We start from the raw sequence: 19,901 nt of genomic DNA, 5'->3' as shown, positions 1-19,901 counted from the left end.
TCTGACCTCTTAAATTACTGTCCCCTCTCCAATCTAATCTTACATGGAATGACATAGAAATTGCAACATGCAAACAGGTCTTTCGGCCCAACCAGTCTATGATAGTGTTTATCCTCCACCCGAGCAGTAGTCCTAATTCCATGTGCCGGCCCTGTTCTCATATCCCTTTATGCTCTTCCTCTCTAAAGTCTTGGAGTGCATCAATGCCACCCAGCTCTATGCCCACCTCTGCCACCACTCAGTGTTCAAATCTCTCCAGTCTGCTTTATGTGTTGACTACAGGACTAAGACATCAACAGGTGTCCTGTATGACCCTGAGCTGAGCTTCAAATCCCATAGCCAAATCATCACCAAGACCACTTACTTCCACCTCAAACATTGCTTGCCTTCACCTCTATGCGACTGAAACCATCATCCATGCCTTTATCACTTCAAGGCTTGATTGCTGCAATGCTTTCCTCGCACGCCTTCCCAACTCCACCCTGCACAAACTCCAACTCATCCAAACTCGGCAGTCTACATCCTATCTCACACAAAGTCCTACTCAGCCAAAAATCAGGTTGGGAGAATTGCACACCTATAAAGGAAGTCCACCCGATTTTCTTCCACATGTTGTGTCCAGGTAATCTAATCTGCCCAGGTTTGGGAACAGGAAAATCTGCCCCCGTTTGTTCTGCAATCATGTGGCAAACAAAAAAAAACCAAAACTCATCCTACAGAGGACATCCAAATTTGAATATTAGTCAAGGCTGTGTTTTAAAGTCAGATCACCTGAATTGGAGTGGAAATCACCGCCTCAGCCACTAACCCCAAGCATCTTAAAAACATGATCCTAACAAGCACTTATGAGCTGACCTACAACTCTGGGGGTACAGATTCAATTTCTCTTTTTTAATATGTTTCCGTTTTTAATATTTCAACATGCGAGGAAGGACACAGAAATTACCTGGTTCCTGTACTGATTATCAGAGCACAACGCTCAGAAATTACAGGCCAGATGATGCATCAACCATTCACCCTAACTTCAGCTCTGATGTACAATAATATTTTATTTCTGCAGCATACCCCTCCTGATTAGCAGTAATTTTAAACTTTTTGTGTCATTGGAATAGTATGCAGCTTTGAATCTGCTAAGCCAATTGCTGCTGTCACAGGAGTGGTTTCTGGCACTGACATGTCACATCTCATATAATGGCAATATGAACAAAAGGAAACGGCACCCAAGCTTCCTTATTTATTGAAGTACACCAACCTGGAACTTGACTTCTGTTGGCTTTGTGAAGATTCTGCTTCCACAGGATTGTTTTCTCTAGGCTTGGTCTCTATCCATTTGTCCTTAGAGTTTGGGGTTCCTTCACGTTCTGAAACATTGCTCTGAGGTGGTAATGATATGGGATCTTCTGGTGATTTGTCTCCACTATTGATTCTGCACCATGATGACATTCTATCACTACCATTGTCTGGTTTTTGAAAACCACTACTATAGGAACTGTGTGATTCTGGCATGCGGTTAAAGGAGCTTGGAAACGTGATACCCCATTTGCTGCTACCACTTGCTACATCCTCAGGCTTCATAAACTTAGATTTGAAATTGTTTAAGGATAAAGATTTATCTTTCTCCATATCATGAAAATGATCACTTTCTAAACCTCTACCAATAATATTTCTCTGTCCTCTCTGTTTATGTTTTTCTTCCTTGATTTTGTTAATTTCTCCACTTTTATCTGTGCATACATCTTTGGCCCGCTCCACTTCTGCCTCCCTGTCACTGGACTTATATTTGTCTCTGTATCTATCAATAATGTCTTTCCTTTCATTATCCCTTTCTTTCTGCCTGAATTGGCCATGGAAACTTTCTTTCGATCTCTTTCTTTCAGTATCTCTGTCCCCTTCCATGCATCTGTTTTTGCCTCCACTCAGTTCCCTTTGAGAACCACATTCTTTCCTATCATTATGATCAGAACTCCAGTTTCTTGTTTTTTTCCAACTCTCTCTCCGAGTGCTATCGCTGCCTTTTTGATATTTTGATGCTGCAACTTTTTCGGCTTCTTGTAGCTTCTGCTGGAATACCTCCATAGACTGAAGGGGAGGGAGAAAATAAGAACAGTCACTATAATAAAATCTTTGTATTGTGATCTCTTTCATTATCACTTCATTCTAAAGTCTTAATTCTTTATAATAAAAATAATTCATCTGATAAGATCACTTTAATTCCCACAAATACTAATGCACATAAATACCTTCTTAGAATGCCGTTTTCAGATCAATCAGATGTAAGGCTTAGTGACTAGCTGGAAGCTGAAAGCCAGTCACACTGATACAAAACGTATAATATAATTGGCGTACACTGCTCAATTTAAGTTATCTTCAACAGGCATTTGTGTGATTCTCGATCGGTTCTAATGCAAAACAATTTTGCTGTTTTTAACAGATCTTTTTAATAGTGTAGTTTTTGTTAACACTAGATAGGTGGAATAACTTTTTGTGCTCTAAACATTAATTAAAACTACCTTTATTATTCTGGCCAGTCTAAAAAAAACTTTTAGGAATGCATTATTTTGAATAGTGATTCCTGTACGATCAAAATTGTCAGAATTCAAGCACAACTGATCAGAATACACCCATAACAATCCTGCTGAGCCACCTGTTAAGCAGTTAACAAGGTATTTAACAAATTTAAATTTGCCAAACTTGATTACTGCAGTTGAGCAGTATACTTGCATCCAGTGCCTTTTGTGCTGAAGGAAAACTGATTTATCTACAAGGTTCAACCCTGAATTGGTGGCCATTTTGTTGGTGTAAATAAAGCTGCAGTTTATGTAAAATTATTGTTCATGGGAGTGCTCCATGCTGTTCATTTGATACAGCGCCTCACCAACTCCCAGATACATTTCCACCAACTCCTGGAACAAGTGAATAATACTATAACCTACAAGGAGGAAATGAAATCAGATGATTCTAGAGGATGCATTTTTTGCATAATCATCAAAAAAATAAACAATTATGGTGTGCTGCTGAGATTGTGATTTTCATAGAAACTTAGGTACACATTCATCATACTGTTAAACCTATTATTTTGATAAACAGTGATAAAGCATACAAATATTACTGTACTTGAATCAAAATTTGGATTTCCCTTTTTTGCAATACCTTGCACAATAATGTTAAATCACTATGCAAGAAGATAATATGTTTTGCTGTTCATAACTTGACATTATAAATCATGAGTCATTATCCAGCATGGCCTTTCACTGATCTGTGTCTCAATATCAGTGCCTATCTAGCACTGAAAAGCATTAGGTGAAAAATATTCTCATCTCAATGGCACCTTTGCTATTCTCATTTAAGAAACTAAAGACTGTCATGGGAGGACGGCAGGGCTTCTTTATCGAAGGATGCAGTCACAAATGGACTTAAGGGCTTTTTTCAGCTGAATCTATCTTGTGATCATGATTTAAGACCTTTAACTTCAAACTTTCATGTACACATTTCATAAAACATAATAATTTAATTGAAATTCATTCTAAAAGTGATCTTAAAAAAGCTCTTGTTGCTCTACAGCACTACCAGTAAATACGCAGCTTAGCAATGTTGAATAACTCTACGCTGCTGCTTTTCCAGATACAAAGCTAGTTAGCAACAGCCAACTCCTCTGTTCAATTCAAAACTTTACTGTGACACATTACAACCTGTACCTGCATCTGATGTTCACTGAGCCTTTAAAGGCTTTGAATTTCAATGCCTGCATTCACAAAGTAAAATGCAATTATGCTATGATAAGCGCAGGTTGAATATAAGCAGGTTTAGCAAATTTAGCACTCCAATTGGCTAAATGCTGACCCTGTGTACATAAACATTCACAACTCAATATTAACATGTATACTACTATTTTCATATCAAACTAAGCAGCATCAAAGAGAAATACAACTCATGGTAACACATGCCCTCAGTGTACACATAATATTTGAGGCAATGTGGAGCACTTTCCCATTGGGACAGTCAGAGGTTTTGTCCACTCAGAGAGACACTGTGCATGTCTATGCTCTTATCTCCATTTTTCAATTGTTGTCTATGCTTTGCCGTTTTAGTTCACCTTCCATACCTTCCTGTTTCTTCAGCTGATCTAACGTCAGCTCAAATCAGGCGCGATATATATTTTACTGCGGAAAGTTTATGCAAAGTCGCCTTTATTGGTATTTAACAATGCAAAATAGGAATTGCTAAATAGGAAGGGGGCTAAATCAGGGCTGTAGCAAACTAGGCAATGGGACAAGCAAAATCAGCAATGGAGTAAGCTGTAAAATGTGAAATTGTTGGCTACAAACACAAGTGGGAGAAAAACCATCTCATCTCCTGAGTGCAGATTTCATTTTGAGCCATTGAACCAAAGCTACTTGTGCATTACAATGCCTGGGGCTTGCAGGACTATTATTTTAGTTATAATGTCAAATTACACTTTGCCATACAAATCTGTATTTTCTAAAAGAAATATATAAAAAGCTTAACTTTCATTGCTTTGATAAGTTAGTATCTTTATGAATAACATTTTACTGATATTTTTTAACAAAAGGAATTCTACATGCATCTGCTGGTTTTCTTTAAAGCATTTTCTGCTATTAATTATATTTATTAACTTGCTGTGTAAGAATGCATTATAATTCATCAAATAATAATTCAGCCTACAGCAAAAGCAAGCTTCAAACTCATTCTCTTACCACCTGTATAAATATAAAGAATAAAAATCTACTTTTGTTAAAACTCAAAAATTCATTGGGCTGGATTTTGCTGTAAAAATAACAGTGAGGCTAACAGCACTCACCATTACTTATGTGCAAATCGAACAGTAACTTCCAGCAACCGCACATGCACACTTGAATGCGGAAATCGGGAAGTTGTTGTTCGAGATGCGATGCTCCTCCAAGAACAGCGTGAAAACGGCATCTCGCCAGCTGATTCACCATTCAAATTGAACAGTGTGAAGGTCCTGTACTGACTTCGTAGATACGGACTAAACTCGGCAGAAAAAGTTACGTCACGTCATTTCAAGTCTATGTACCCTTTTAATGGCATAATAAATCTTCATTACCCTGCCAAACAAACTCTCTGGCACTGAAAATTAGTCTCATTCCTTCAGATTTTAATTATTGCTGGACATTTAAAAAAAAGTAAATAATTTTTTTAACTTTTACTTTGTCTCTTTTGTCTCGGTCTCTTAATTCAATCTTTCTTACCCTCTCTTTATTTCGCTTTCTGTACTTGATTTGACATCGAATTCACTACTCTAACTTACACACACTGGTTCTGACTCTGCGCTGTTATTAACAATTCTTCAATCTGATTGGTTAAGGAGATATGTTGCTTGCCCTGTTCACACAGGTCCCAGATGCCCTGTAGAGGGCACCACACCATTTGGCTGTCCCACTGACAATAACTTGCCGTGCAAAAGCTCACAGAAAGTCTGTAGGCAAGTGCAAGTCTAACAAACAGCGTCGTTCGATCGCCGTTCACAGCAAGATCTGGCCCGTTTAGTTTTCATACACATTGTATGAGAAATGTTCATAAACTGTAGACTGCAAAAGGATTAAGAGCAAATGCAAGTACAGTCAATACAATCTGTCAAATGCAATGTAGCGTACAAGGTTAAATTGAACTTTACTTGGAATGAATCTACAGAAATGCAGCTTCTTATCCAAATAAGGGGAAACCAAAAGGGATACTTAAAGTTTGGGAATTGGAAGATGAAGGTTAAAAGAAAACTAGAAATCCAGTAATCATTTTTGGCTACAGTTACTTTAAAAAGCCCTCACCCCATATCTCACAGCAATTACATCCTCCAGTCGACATTGATCTCTCTCTGCCTGTTCCTTCATACGCTTGTAGGATTGTTTCAGCCAGCTTAACCCACCATCTTCTATCATAGTAGCTGTTGGTTCAAAAAAATGAGGAATAAGTTTGAGTTTTAAAGTTCAATGATTTACAAAATATATTTATGTTTAAGTGTAAATTAAAATTATGATTTTAGTAAAATTTGTAATGCTTAAAATAAGGATTGTTATGTGATAATACAAAATATTGAACATGCCACACTTGCCCATATCAGTGAGTCATCTTACTTAACTTAAATCAAATTACTCTTAACTAACCTGAATTCTCCTTCTGAGCCTGGCCAAAGCTTGTTCATGCAGCTTTGTTTTAAAAACCTAACTGGTTTCACAGCCTTTCTGATCCTGATTGACAATATCTCTGTCTCGATTTTCTTTTGATTTCCTGCTGTTCACAGCCAGTAAGGACCAGCGACTTCCCAACACAATGGGAGTGTGCTGATTATCAATTGCCAAGACAGACTTATGATTTGTTTATTTATTTACTGTCTATGTGGAAGCAGCACCAAAGTTTAGCTCATTAGCATTTTAACACCTATCGTATCTTTTTTAAAGTTGCATGAATACTTCAAATTAGAAACCCAACATTCAAAAGTAACCCTTTTCCAAAATCTTGTGTAAAATGGTCAAAAAATCTTGAGACATAGTTTTAACAATGTGAGCCCAAATGTAACAGTTTACATATTCAGGGCCAGTGAATACCTTAGCTTCAGTGACTGAATAACAGTTTAAAAATATCAAATTCAAAATGAGTTCCATGTTTGTTCCAAATACAAATGCTATAAATGCAGATATTGAAAGCAATGCCAGAAGTCATCAGTGTTTTAGAGTGAAACTGGGAACACAGATTGGTTTTAAATTATTACATTTTCAAGTAATGTTTAGTTATGGAACTGAAAGTTTTCCCATAGCTTGGTGGCCAACTATATAATAATTCTTTTAGAAGTGTACTATCCTGCATTTTGTTTTATCTAAGGATGTGCAAAAAGGATTTCAATAAAGCAGTTGAACAGCTGTCAAGTGAGTTACATCGAGTCTGCAGCACAGAAACAGGCCATTCAGCCCAACTGCTCTATGTCGGCATTTATGCTCCACACAAGCTTCCTCCCTCCCTACTTCATCTAACCCTATCAGGATGTGGAGATGCCGGTGATGGACTGGGGTTGACAATTGTAAACAATTTTACAACACCAAGTTATAGTCCAACAATTTTATTTTAAAATCCACAAGCTTTCGGAGGCTTCCTCCTTCCTCAGGTGAATGTGGAACATTAACTTGGTGTTGTAAAATTGTTTACAATTGTTAACCCTATCAGCATACCCTTCTATTTCTTTCTCCTTCGTGTGCTTATCTCGCTTCCTCTTAAATGCGTCTATGCTATTTGCCTCAACTACTCCTTGTGGTAGCGCGTTGCACATTCTTACCAATCTTTGGGTAAACAAGTTTCTCCTGAATTCCCTATTGGATTTATTAGTGACTATCTTACACACCTTATAATGAGGAGCGTGGAGACGAAGTATTTCCAATCACAGTGTTCTTTATTAATGGAGACACTCTTATAAATATATAAGAATATTCAAGTCAACCACTTAACTATTCCTAGCACTAAATATAAACCTCTGTCTTTCAGATTCTAACACACGCACACTTTTGGCTCCACGATATCTCCGCTACCTTTTCACTTTTTAAATAAACTTTTAATTTTGAAAAATACATTGAAACAGACCTCACACTATCAACTGTGCAGCCTTCAGTATTTTGGCATTAGTAAGAGCAATATGTTAATTTTATTTTTTAAATTCAAGAATAGAAACAAAACACTAATCCCAATTTTAGTACAGCAAGACATTGCCGTATCAGTGCCCAGTGTACCAAATTTCCAGATTTACCAAATGCTCTCCCTGAAGCCTACTGGAGTCCCCGATGGCTCCCTCGTCCATATACCGCCAAAAATTCCCAATGCTCCCTTGCTTGCACAGGTCATGTACACGCTCCACCTCATTCTATACCCTTCCTCCTGAGCAAAAAGACACCTTCATGCACTCTTGACTTGTATTACATCAGCATGCCTCTCACATCTCTGTCCACACAGAATTGTTTTATAATAGAAGTTTTTATTATGATTATTTGTTGTAGTTATATTCTGCTAATCGCAGCATCACTTGTCACAGGTGGTTTCTTTGATAAATAAACCCCTTTCCAGCTGTTGAAAATAGAAGCATAAAGAACTGTGCCCAAAAGAGCAGACTGCTTCTAAATTAGGCAGGATGGTTATGCTAGATTGATGATGAAACAAAAAACAGACCATTACTTTTCCATTATGATTTATGGGCAAGTTGAACTGCAAATTTTGTGTTGCTATGAAATGATTTCAGCTTTGTAGCTGCAGCTAAACCAGTGCAAGTTCAAACTCTGGGTTCTGAGACCACCTCGTGGAGATAGCCTGATACTACTCCCACTTCACACTGGCTGTAGTAAAATTATAACCAGTGCAAAGTCAACTTTTTTAAACTGGACTTCTTGGGCTCGATTTTAGGATCGTGTTTCCGGCGGGTTCCCAGCGGGGTGGCCCCGAAAATCCCGATCTCCGGTCACGTGACCGGATCGCGACGAAATCCCGGCCACTTCCGGGTACCGCGCTGACGTGCGGGGCTGCGCGCGCAAGCCCCGCTGGTGGGAATCCCGCAGGCAATTAAAGCCAGCGGGGTTCCACTTGAGAGTACTTACCTTGCTCGTTGTGGTCAGTTAATGAGCTGAAGCAGCTGTCAAAAGAGGAAGTGTGGGATTTTGGGTTCAAGGCAGTGAGTTTCCCACACTGGGGGAAACAGTCTCCCTCCAACCAGGCGTGTTGCAGCCAGCAGCCTGTGGCAGGTGCCAAGGTGCGCTCCACGGGGGAGAGCCCTCACCCACGCAGGAGGCCACCGCGTCACACAGGGCAACCCCTGCCCTCCACCACCCCCCGCCAAGCCAGAGGACAGACCGACACGAAACCGCAGCCCCAGTCCGAGGAACCACACACCTACCCTGCACAACCCCTCAGACCAACACCTGCCAGTTGGGTGGTGTGTGGAGACCCTCGGAGGATGAAGAGCATGACCAGCACCAGCAGCCTCGCAGTCCACGCCGTCCGCCGCAGAGACGTGGAGCCCCCCAACACGGTGTTGTTGCACGCCCACCTGCACAGCAGGAGGGAGGGCTACCGCAGAGAGAGACGCGTCGCAGAGGGCACTACCCTCGCCACAGGGTCCACAGACCGAGGCGCAGCTCCCCTGACCTCTCCGAGCAGCAGTGCACAGGGAGGCGCAGATTCGCTCGACATGTAGTCGTGGAGATCTGCAGCCTCGTTCTTGCCGAGCTGCTCCTGGCTGGCCCCAGCACCAACTGCTTACCTGTCGCTGGCAAAGTCACCACTGCCCTCCACACCTTCTCCTCCGCATCCTTCCAGGGTGCAGCCGGCTACACCGCCGATGTCTCTCAGTCGTCTGCGCGGACGAGCCCTGCAAATACACCTGCACCTACTCTGCAGTAACACGATGGGTGGCATCAGTGGTGGGTCCTCATAGTGATACCCAGGAGCGGGCATTATTGGACACAACGGACAGGATTCGCGGAGACATGGCAGTGGTGGTGTCAATATAATGTGTGCTGTTTGTTGCTCTGAAATTCAATATGGGTAACACCCATGACAAACCCTCAGACACCCTTGTGCACCCCCTTCATGCTCACGACACGTTTGCCTTACGCTGCCTACTGCACATATGCGATGCATGCCCTGTGGCTGCAGCACAGGTGGTGGCAGGTTGAGTGAGGCTGGCCGTGAGGGAGATGCACGAGAGGGTGAGTATGGGATGGAGCAATGAGATTGTATGAGGAGTGGGTTGCGTGTTAGTGGCAGGGTGAGTACTGGCGAGGTGAGTAGGTGGAGGTAAGATGAGGATGGGGTGTGAGTGGGTATGAAGGGTGATGTGACAGAATAGTGTTGGCGGTGCCGAAGGAGATGTGGGGTGGGGGCAGTGTTGTGGCAGACGGAGTGTAGGGGAAAGACTTCGTGTTCTCACTGCGGCTGACCTACTGCGGTCATTGCAGCGCCTCCTGCACTGTATGCAGGTGGGCGATATGTTGGTGGCGCAGGTGACCCCCTCTGCCACCTCGAGCCAGGCCTTCTAGGTGGCAGAGGCAGGCCGCTTCCTCCCGCCCGCCGGGGGGAAGATCTGTGTCCTCCCCCTCCTCCTCACCCCATCTGATGATACCTGGGGTGAGGCATCATTAAACTGGGAGCAGCCTTCCCCCTGGGCTGCTCCATGCTGCAATTTGTCCCATTGGTTGCAGCATCTGTCAGTGGAGGACTGCCCCTTTAACTAGAGAGCCTCCAGCTGACAGATCGTACTGCGCATGCGCAGCCCGACCGACGCGCAGGCCAGCGCCGTGGACCCCGGAGGAGCAGGTAATTGATTCCTATTAGTGGGTTGCCTGCTACGATCGCGTGGGCAACCCACTAATTTCGCCGAGCGTGTTGACCACGCTCCCGGAGGACCACCCGCTGGGAACCCGCAGGCCTGCTAAATTCGGGCCCCTTGTGTTTCTAATCTTAGAAATTTCACTGGCATTTGCACACTTGTTACCAGAGAGACCTGTGAATGTGTTTATGCACATGTGCACAGAGCCCTTCGTTCTCCCAACTACTGACTAATGCACAGCCAAAATTGCTTGACGAACTCTAAACTTACCTGTTGGTTGTTTTAAGCCTGTGCTTTCTACTGCTACTGTCACGATTTATCCTGAAGTAATATTTAGGATTTGCTTTTTCTATACCATCAACCAGGTTTTCCATTTGTGTGATCACCAGCCACGATTTTCCCCCATTCATTTTAATGGACAGCAAAATCACCTCCCATCCAATCCCTTCCTAAAGATTTCTCCTTAATTTCACTCATGCCCCCATACTGGCAAAGAAGATGCTCCTGTTCCCTCAGCAAGCTACTGAGCTCCTGTTGTGTTTGGCTGTGGGAACCCAAACTGTCCCCATTTCAGGTGGAAATGCGGTGAAGAAATAAGGGGAGGAATTCCTGAGCGTCAGAATAGAAAGCATGATTCCTGGCTTGTGGGTCATCTGTTGAGTGCAAGGTCAGGTATCAACTCATACAATACTAAATATTCTTAGCCAACTATACTCAGGTATGTAATCAGGGTTTTCAATTTTATATTAAGCCTTGCCTTCCCCCTCCCCAAATGTCACAATGCTGCACACAAAGTGGTGCGAGAGGAAACTGTTGGTGCAGACAGTGAGCTTATGATTTCAACTGTGCTGCTGTGGAAAGATGCTGGATGAAGGCATAGGGCATCATTTTAGCACCCGCTATCGGGTGCGTTCCTGGCAGGGGGGCCCCAAAAATCGGGAAATCCCGGAGCGGGACCGGAGCCCGCCTTGAACCCGCGCACTTCCGGGTTCCCCACTGACGTGCCGGCGTGCGCGCGCAGCCCCCGTTGGTGGGAATCCCGCAGGCAATTAAAGCCAGTGGGATGCCACTTGACGCTATTTACTTTGCTTGTTCAGGTCATTAACTGACCTGATTAAGGGATTATGTGAGGAGGGGTGGGATTTTAAAGCAAACTGGGACTGTTTCCCACACTGGGGGAAACACTCCCAGTTCAAATGGACCTGTTGCAGCTGTCAGCCTGTGGCAGCTGCAAAGGTCCATTTGACAGGGGGGGGTGGGGGGGAGACCCTCACTCATTGCAGGAGGCCACTCTGTCACTTGGAACAAAGTCTGGCCTCCACCACCCTCCTACCCTCCTCCTGACAATCAAAGTCTCCAACTGGCACACTTACCCCGGGGTCCAGAGACATGTACCTACCTTGCGGAACCCCTCAGATGTACATCTTCCGGATGGGGGCCGCCGTAGCTGCAGTCATGACCTCCTCGTAGGGCGAACAGCATCACCAGCCTCGCCATCCACGCCGTCCAGCACTGACACGTGGAGCTCCACAACAGAGCGCTGTGACACATCCACCTGTACAGCAGGAGGGAGGGTTACCGCAGAGAGAGATGCGTTGCAGAGGGCGCTACCCTCGCCACAGGGTCCACAGACCAAGGCTCAGCTTCCTGGACCTCTCTGAGCAGCAGTGCACACGGAGGCTCAGAGTCACTCGACATGCAGTCGTGGACATCTGCAGCCTCCTTCATGCCGAGCTGCTCCCGGCTGGCCCGAGGACCATCTTCTTACCTGTCGCTCTCAAAGTCACCACTGCCCTCAACAACTTCTCCTCCGCATCCTTCCAGGGTGCAACCGGGGACATCGCCAACGTCTCTCAGCCATCTGCACAAAAGAGCCCTGCAAATACACCTACACTCACTCTGCAGTGATACAATGGGTGGCATCAGTTGTGGGTCTTCATAGTGATCCTCAGGAAAGGGCATTATTGCGCAAACCAGACAAGATTCGCGAAGACATGGCAGTAGTGGTGCGAATATAATATGTGATGTGAGTTGCTCAGAAATTAAATATAAGTAACAACCATGATAAACCCTCAAACACCCTTGTGCATCCCCTTCATGCTCACGACACGTTTGCCTTACGCTGCCTACTGCACATATGTGATGCATGCCCTGTGGCTGCAGCACGGGTAGTGGCAGGTTGAGTGAGGCTGACCGTGAAAGAGATGCATGAGAGGGTGAGTATGAGATAGAGCCATGAGATTGTATGAGGATTGGGTTGAGTGGTAGTGGCGGGATGAGTACTGGCGAGGTGAGTAGGTGCAGGTAAGATGAGGATGAGGTTTGAGTGGGTATGAGGGGTGATGTGACAGAGTAGTGTTGGCAGTGCTGAAGGAGATGTGGGGTGGGGGCAGTGATGTGGCAGACGGAGTGTAGGGGAAAGAGTAAGTGTACTCACTTCGGCTGACCTACTGAGGTCATTGGAGCGCCTCCTGCATTGTATGCAGGTGGGCGATATGTTGGTGGTGCAGGTGACCTCCTCTGCCACCTCGAGCCAGGTCTTCCTGGTGGCAGAGGCAGGCCACTTCCTCCCGCCCGCCGGGGGGAAGATCTCTGTCCTCCCCCTCCTCCTCACCCAGTGTATTGATACCTGGGGTGAGGCATCATTAAACTGGGAGCAGCCTTCCCCCTGGGCTGCTCCATGCTGTAATTTTTTCTATTTGTTGCAGCATCTGTCAGTGGAGGACTGCCCCTTTAAATAGAGCTCCTCCAGCTGACAGATCTTACTGCGCATGCGCAGCCCGCCTGACGCGCAGATCAGCAGTGGGGGTCCCGGAGGACAAGGTAAGTGGATCCAATTGGGCTACGATCGCGCAGGTGGCTGACTGATTTCACCGGGCGCCTTACCCACGCGCCCAATAGCCCCCCGCCGCAAACCCACAGCCCTGGTAACATCGGGCCCATAGAGTTCTCCTCATGTAGGGGAAAATAGAATCAGACAACCAGTCATCCTGGACTAGTTCCTCATGCCTCATATGGTCTATAAGTCAGCCATTCATAAAGTATAAAATGAAGCAACACAAAGTGACTTGGACATTTTAAAAGTACAGATTTAGAGACTGTGGAACAATGCAGTAACATATACTTCCTCTTTAAGTTATTCTCATCCTAACATCTACTACCATTACCACCAAAAACCTGTAAAGTGGCAACGCTAGAGATCTGGCAGCAAGTCTTGAATCAATGTTCTAACATGGAGAAGGTATACTTCAAGCGAGGAAAAGGAAGAAAATAACTATGGGTGGAAGGAACACTGTCTCTGTTTCTTCTTTCACTCTTTGTTTAATCTCCCTCTTGTTTTCTTCCTTTTTCTTAGGTGTTGTCTTATATTTAAAATATCTAACTCTTTCAGGAGAAATTATTTTTGACTTGAAAGACAGAATTACAGTCGGCTCTAGATTGCCAGAAAATGCTGCAAATATGTTAAAAGTCAAAAGTTTTGGGGACAGATCAGGAGAGCATGCCTTCAGCACCCACATACTTCAATAATCCCTTAATTCTGCAGTGGTCGTGGGTGGAGGTGAGGGTTGGCGATGCTACCTTGAGTCTCTCTGTTTGAGACTGCTAATTTAGTGCCAAATTAGTAGCTGGGATGAATCTGTCCAACTCTTTTCACTAAAGTCTGCACACAGCAAACATTCATCACATCTGACTGAGCTGGACTCTAACACAGGCCTCAGAGGTAAAAGAACAGTCTGCTAACCCACTCCAACACTCAGTCTTCGCAATTCAGTGCTACTCTTGACTAAACACTATAGTTAAGATTTTACAAGTTACACCTCTCAGTAACATCTTTTATGCATACAGACACAATGGTACAGTGCACCGTAATAAAACACGACAACAAGTATCATTTGTATTTAGAATTAGGTTGTCAAAAAATATTTCTATCATTAAATTTAGTGTTATGAATGATTTTTATAGGCAAAAGAAAGCAGAATGGAGAAATTCCATTGAAAGTCAAGACCTGATAGACTGGAGGAATCCAGGTTCAGGTATAATTGTACACCAATGGAGACTCGAAGAAAACCATTTTTCAAAATCTAAATTTAATTTAAAAAGTTAAATTAATTTATTAAATATTCTGATTACATTGTAGCTACTGGTAGCATTTAACACTCACTGAGATATCCTCCCTCGAGTCCTCCCTCAGCACTTGCCCGTGATTCCTCATCCTTGGTAGTTTCAATCTCCATCTTACCTTACTTTGCTCTCTCCACATAACCCTGCCATTTCCCATGGCCTCCCTACTCTCATGGCCTTGATCACAGACAAGCCCATCTCTGATCACTTTTTTGTATCCCTCACCAGTAACATCCCCCAATCTCCTTCCAACCCCACTTCCTCTACGTCGGCTTGTAGAAAAAATTCCCCCTCAAGTTATATTCAAATACACTTTCCAAATGCCAACTGTCTTTGGCCCTCCATTCGCTGCAGAAATATTGTGGTCATCTTTCTGCTCATTTACTCCGTCACCTCCACCTTTGATGCCATTGCCCCAGTAAAACAGTCAATCATTCTCTTCCATTCAGGTTGTTCCCCTGGATATCAGTGTATCTTACGCACAACTGATTTAGTCATCCATCACCAGATTTGGCTGGACCCCGTCAAGTGCTATCAGGCCTCACTCTGCCAAAACCACCCAATAATTCAGGATCATCATAATGTTCAGGATCAACAAAGATAACTGCCAGCTTCTTTTCTCCAATATCTGTTAATTGTATGATTTGTATCAATTGGTATTAATAGTATTTTTTAAAAATTCGTTCATGGGATGTGGGTGTCGCTGGCGAGGCCAGCATTTATTGCCCATCCCTCATTGCCCTTGAGAAGGTGGTGGTGAGCCGCCTTCTTGAACTGCTGCAGTCCGTGTGATGAAGGTTCTCCCACAGTGCTGTTAGGTAGGGAATTCCAGGATTTTGACCCAGCGACGATGAAGGAACGGTGATATATTTCCAAGTCGGGGTGGTGTGTGACTTGGAGGGGAACGTGCAGGTGATGTTGTTCCCAATGCCTGCTGCCCTTGTCCTTCTAGGTGGTAGAGGTCGCGAGTTTGGGAGGTGCTGTCGAAGAAGCCTTGGTGAGTTGCTGCAGTGCATTCTGTGGATGGTACACACTGCAGCCATGGTGCGCCGATGGTGAAGGGAGTGAATGTTTAGGGTGGTGGATAGGGTGCCAATCAAGCGGGCTGCTTTGTCCTGGATGGTGTTGAGCTTCTCGAGTGTTGTTGGAGCTGCACTCATCCAGGCAAGGGGAGAGTATTCCATCACACTCCTGACTTGTGCCTTGTAGATGGTGGAAAGGCTTTGGGGAGTCAGGAGGTGAGTCACTTGCCGCAGAATACCCAGCCTCTGACCTGCTCTTGTAGCCACAGTATTTATGGGGCTGGTCCAGTTAAGTATCTGGTCAATGGTGAACCCCAGGATGTTGGTGGTGGGGGATTTGGCGATGGTAATGGTGTTGAATGTCATGGGGAGGTGGTTAGACTCTCTCTTGTTGGAGATGGTCATTGCCTGGCACTTGTCTGGCAATTGTATTCAGGTGGTGGGTATCGATTGGAGACTCTCTTGGATCCCTTTTATAGGGGAGCTTAGCTAGGGTGTGGTGGTGTGCAAGAGGAAACTCTGTGAATAAAGGCTTAGAAGCAACTAAAGATCAGGCTCCAGCATTCTTTCCTTCACCACATGGCTATCCAGTTTTTAACAGTGTCAACCGTTGCCTTAAACCCCTCTCCCCTGCCCCCTCCACCCTCACTTCCAACAAGTGCAAGGAGCTCATGGGCATCTGTCAATAATATTGAGACCATCTATTCTGCTGCCTCTGCTGTTTTCCTGACTTCCCCTTGCCTATTAAGCCAAACTGATCCCCAAGGCTTCCCCTCACCCTTGCCCTAAAGCCAACTCGTTCCTTAGTATTGCTCCTTTGTTTCCCCTCATAGCTCATCTTGCCCATGAGACCCAACTCCTGCTCTTATGACCCCATTCACACTAAACTGTTCATCATCCGACTTCCCTTCCTGGCCCCATCGCTAACTTACATTGTAAATGGTCCGCTCTTCTCAGCTACTGTCCTCCCTTTCCTTTCTAAACTGCCACCATCACCGCTTCCTCAAAAAACCCACCTTCGACCCATGTCCTTGCAAACTACCACCCCATTTCCAACCTCCCAAAGTCCATGGAACGTGTTGCCATCTCCCAATCCATGTCTATCTTTCCCACAACTCCACATTTGAATCTCTCCCATCAGGTTTTCAATCCCGCCAAAACAATGAAATGGCCCCATCCAAAGTCACAAATGGCCGAGAAGAACTTTAGGACAGCCCAAGGATGTGATAAGGTGCTATGCAAAATGCAAGTTCATCATTCTAAACTATTCAGATTTTGGTAACAACTGACATACATGGTACATGTAGTGAGAACTGTAAAAAAAAAATCACTTCCCCTTTAGGAGAGAGTCAGATGACAGAGAAAAGGAATGTGCAACTAATGGTGCGGAGACAGTCTGTGTAAAAGCAGTCTCTTAAATTGAGGGTAAGGCTGAATTTACACTACAACTTTAGCACTGGCACAAAGAAAAACTACTTTGACCTACACCGAAGTTTCAGTGTAAATCTGGAGTCAGAGTCCAACCTGACTCTGCAGTGAAGCAATGAGAATCACTGGGAACAAAGTCTACCTCCATTTTGCTCCGAAGTCAGATAGAACCCTGAATTTACATTGCAACTTTTTGATGCCAGTCTGTTTGTTAACAAATTGATTTAAAACCAAGAGATCCTTAGTCTAGTTTTGTAACACCACGGTAGTGTATCTATCAAAATGCCTTTCACATGAGCAAGTTCAAGACCCAGCAATGACTGAAGCTAAGTTCACTAACCAATTTTCAAAAGGGGAATTCTAGTACATGCTTCACCCGGCCAGAATTTGACATCAGAGGAACCGGACAATTTATCCCATAGAAAACGGACCTTTCTGTCCAGTTATCAAAAAGATAAATTTGTCATCAAAGGCGTTGGACAGGCCACAATTAATTTGCCTACCTTTTCAAATAAAAAAGGATGCATGACAGCAAGAGGCAGCAACAGAATTTAAATAACAGCAAAATGGGCTACAGCACTAAATTGAAATTGGCTTTACATTTACCTTTTTGAACTTGTGCTGAGTCACTTTGCTCAGATGGCAAGCCTGAGCCTCCATCTTTCCAGTAGGGATTCAGTTCTCTTTTGTGTATCTCAGCCTATAATGGAGGAAATCAATTAGAGAAATTGGAAACGTACTTACAATTACAGTACTTATAAAAGAAAATCACTCAGTATGCTTCCTTCCGTTGTCCATGGTGTTATATTTGGGAATTCTTTGAAAATTGATGCATTCACACCCGCTAAAACCAAAGAAATCCAGTAAAGAGAAGTTTATCAGTCCCCCCCTAAAACAGGTAGAAAGTGAGGATGCCTAAAGCTTGCACATCATTATAGTAAACCTAAAAGTGTTGTCATAAAAATAACCCAGGCAGGGAACTTAAATAATAGCATGCAAGTGTAGAAAGTGACAGATTCAATTTGTGGCTGTCAATTTATTAAGATGATGCAGGTCTAGCTGACATGAAATGTGAGCTGGAAGTTACTTGCATAAACAGCAACCTGTGCTTTGCATACCAAATTGTAACTTTACTTATCCACCGCAACCCAGAAACAAAAGGTGACTGCAAAACTTATCACAAGTTTTGAAATGTGCAACTTTCAGCTTCTGCCAAACTAGAATACGTAAAAGGAAGCCAGATGAAAGAAAACCTTGAACCTCGACATCATTTCAATCACCAGCGCATGATCAGAGGCAGTTATATGAGCACCTTCAAAGTTAAAAGAAATTGTGTTTCATCTCAGATCAAATCTATTTGGGAAATAAAATTGCTATGTATACACACATTCTAAAATTTTACATTCAAAATATATTATTTATTGAGAAAATTAAATAAAGGTCCAAAGCCCAGGGAGCAGGACACCACCAAGGATAAAAAGAGGAAGGACAAACTTGGATTTTAAAACCTGTAGATTGTAGAGAAAGGAATGATTGCGACATGCATGGAGCTCCAAAGTTTTGAGGTCCAGAAAAAACAACTCCAAAAGAATTGGAGTCAGTACCATGACTATTAGTTTCTACATTAATCAAGGAGGAAGAAGAGTGTGTGGAACAGCCTATTTGAAGTGATGGAAAAACATTGGGAGGAAAGCTCAGACAAGCACTGACAAGAGTACTATGATTTGAGATCCACTTAAAACAAATGTTCATGTGATCAAATTTATATTGTCGTAAAATTATTTAGTATTGATATAAGCAAATATGAACAGAGTGCACAGATCTTGTAAAGGTACTCAAAAGAGAGGGCAATGGAAATCATATAAATCTTAGTTAGTGAGGAAAACCCCTCCACTGCCTCTGTATTGTCAGAATTCATAGTCTGACATCCAATCTTGGATTAGCCGCAACTTCCTTCAGCTAAACACTGATAAGACCAAAGCTATTAGCTTCGGCCCCCACCACAAACTCTGTACCCTTTGCCATGATTTCCATCACCCTCCCCATCTACCGTCTCACACTAAAGCTGACAGTTCACAATCTAGGCATCCTAATCGACCATGAGCTAAATTTCTGACCCATCACAAAGACCGCCTACTTCTATCCACATAACTTCGCCTACCTCCAATTCTGCCTCAGCCCAACTCGTGCTGAAACCCTCATCCGTGCCTTTGGTACCTTCAGACTCAACTATCCAATGGTCTTCCAGCTGACTGGCCTTCCATCCTACAGTCTCCGTAAACTTCAGCTCATCCAAAACTTTGCTGTCTGTTTCCTATCTCGCACCAAATCCCACTCACCCATCACCCCTGTCCCCAATGAATTATATTGGCTCCCAGTCTCCCAACGCCTCAAATTTAAAATTCTCAGCTTTGTGTTTAAATCTGTAAGCTCTTCCTGCCTATACCCACTGAACTCTCCATTCCTCTGATTCTGGCCTCTTATACATCATCCCCTCCCTTCATCCTACCATCGGCAGCCATGCTTTCAATCACGTAGGACCCATACTCCAGAATTCCCTAAATGCGAGTTGTTGTTGTTGTTGTTGCTGCTGCTGCTGCCGCCGCCGCCGCCATCATCATCATCTAATAGCCCTAATGCTTCTTAATATACTGCCTATTTTCTGGAACCCTTTTTGTAGGATCTTAATCCTATTCTTCCCTATGTCACTGATTTCAAAACAAACCATGACTTCTGGCTGATTCTCCCCTCCTCCTCCTCCAAGTACTTCTGCATCTGCTTCATAAGAACATAAGAAATAGGAGCAGGAGTAGTCCAATCGGCCCCTCGAGCCTGCTCCGCCATTCAATAAGATCATGGCTGATCTGATCCTAACCTCAAATCTAAATTCATGTCCAATTTCCTGCCCGCTCCCCGTAACCCCTAATTCCCTTTACTTCTAGGAAACTGTCTATTTCTGTTTTAAATTTATTTAATGATGTCGCTTCCAC

General features: G+C 43.8%; 1 protein-coding gene across 3 annotated transcripts in view; it reads right to left on the bottom strand.

Moving 5' to 3' along the window:
* cwf19l2 (CWF19 like cell cycle control factor 2) overlaps positions 1–19,901 on the bottom strand; it is a 151,551-nt gene that overhangs the window by 56,131 nt on the left and 75,519 nt on the right. For all 3 annotated transcript variants that reach the window (XM_067986138.1, XM_067986139.1, XM_067986140.1), the window contains 3 exons: positions 17,518–17,611; positions 5,808–5,923; positions 1,253–2,079 (listed from right to left, as the gene is read on the bottom strand). In XM_067986138.1, coding sequence (XP_067842239.1) covers positions 1,253–2,079; positions 5,808–5,923; positions 17,518–17,611 — 1,037 coding nt within the window. The remainder of the gene's footprint in view (positions 1–1,252; positions 2,080–5,807; positions 5,924–17,517; positions 17,612–19,901) is intronic.

The sequence above is a fragment of the Heptranchias perlo genome, chromosome 6 (genome assembly GCF_035084215.1).
Source record: "Heptranchias perlo isolate sHepPer1 chromosome 6, sHepPer1.hap1, whole genome shotgun sequence".
Lineage (NCBI taxonomy): Eukaryota > Metazoa > Chordata > Chondrichthyes > Hexanchiformes > Hexanchidae > Heptranchias > Heptranchias perlo.
Note: the sequence above shows the minus strand (reverse complement) of the source record. Positions and strands in the feature narration are given on the sequence as shown.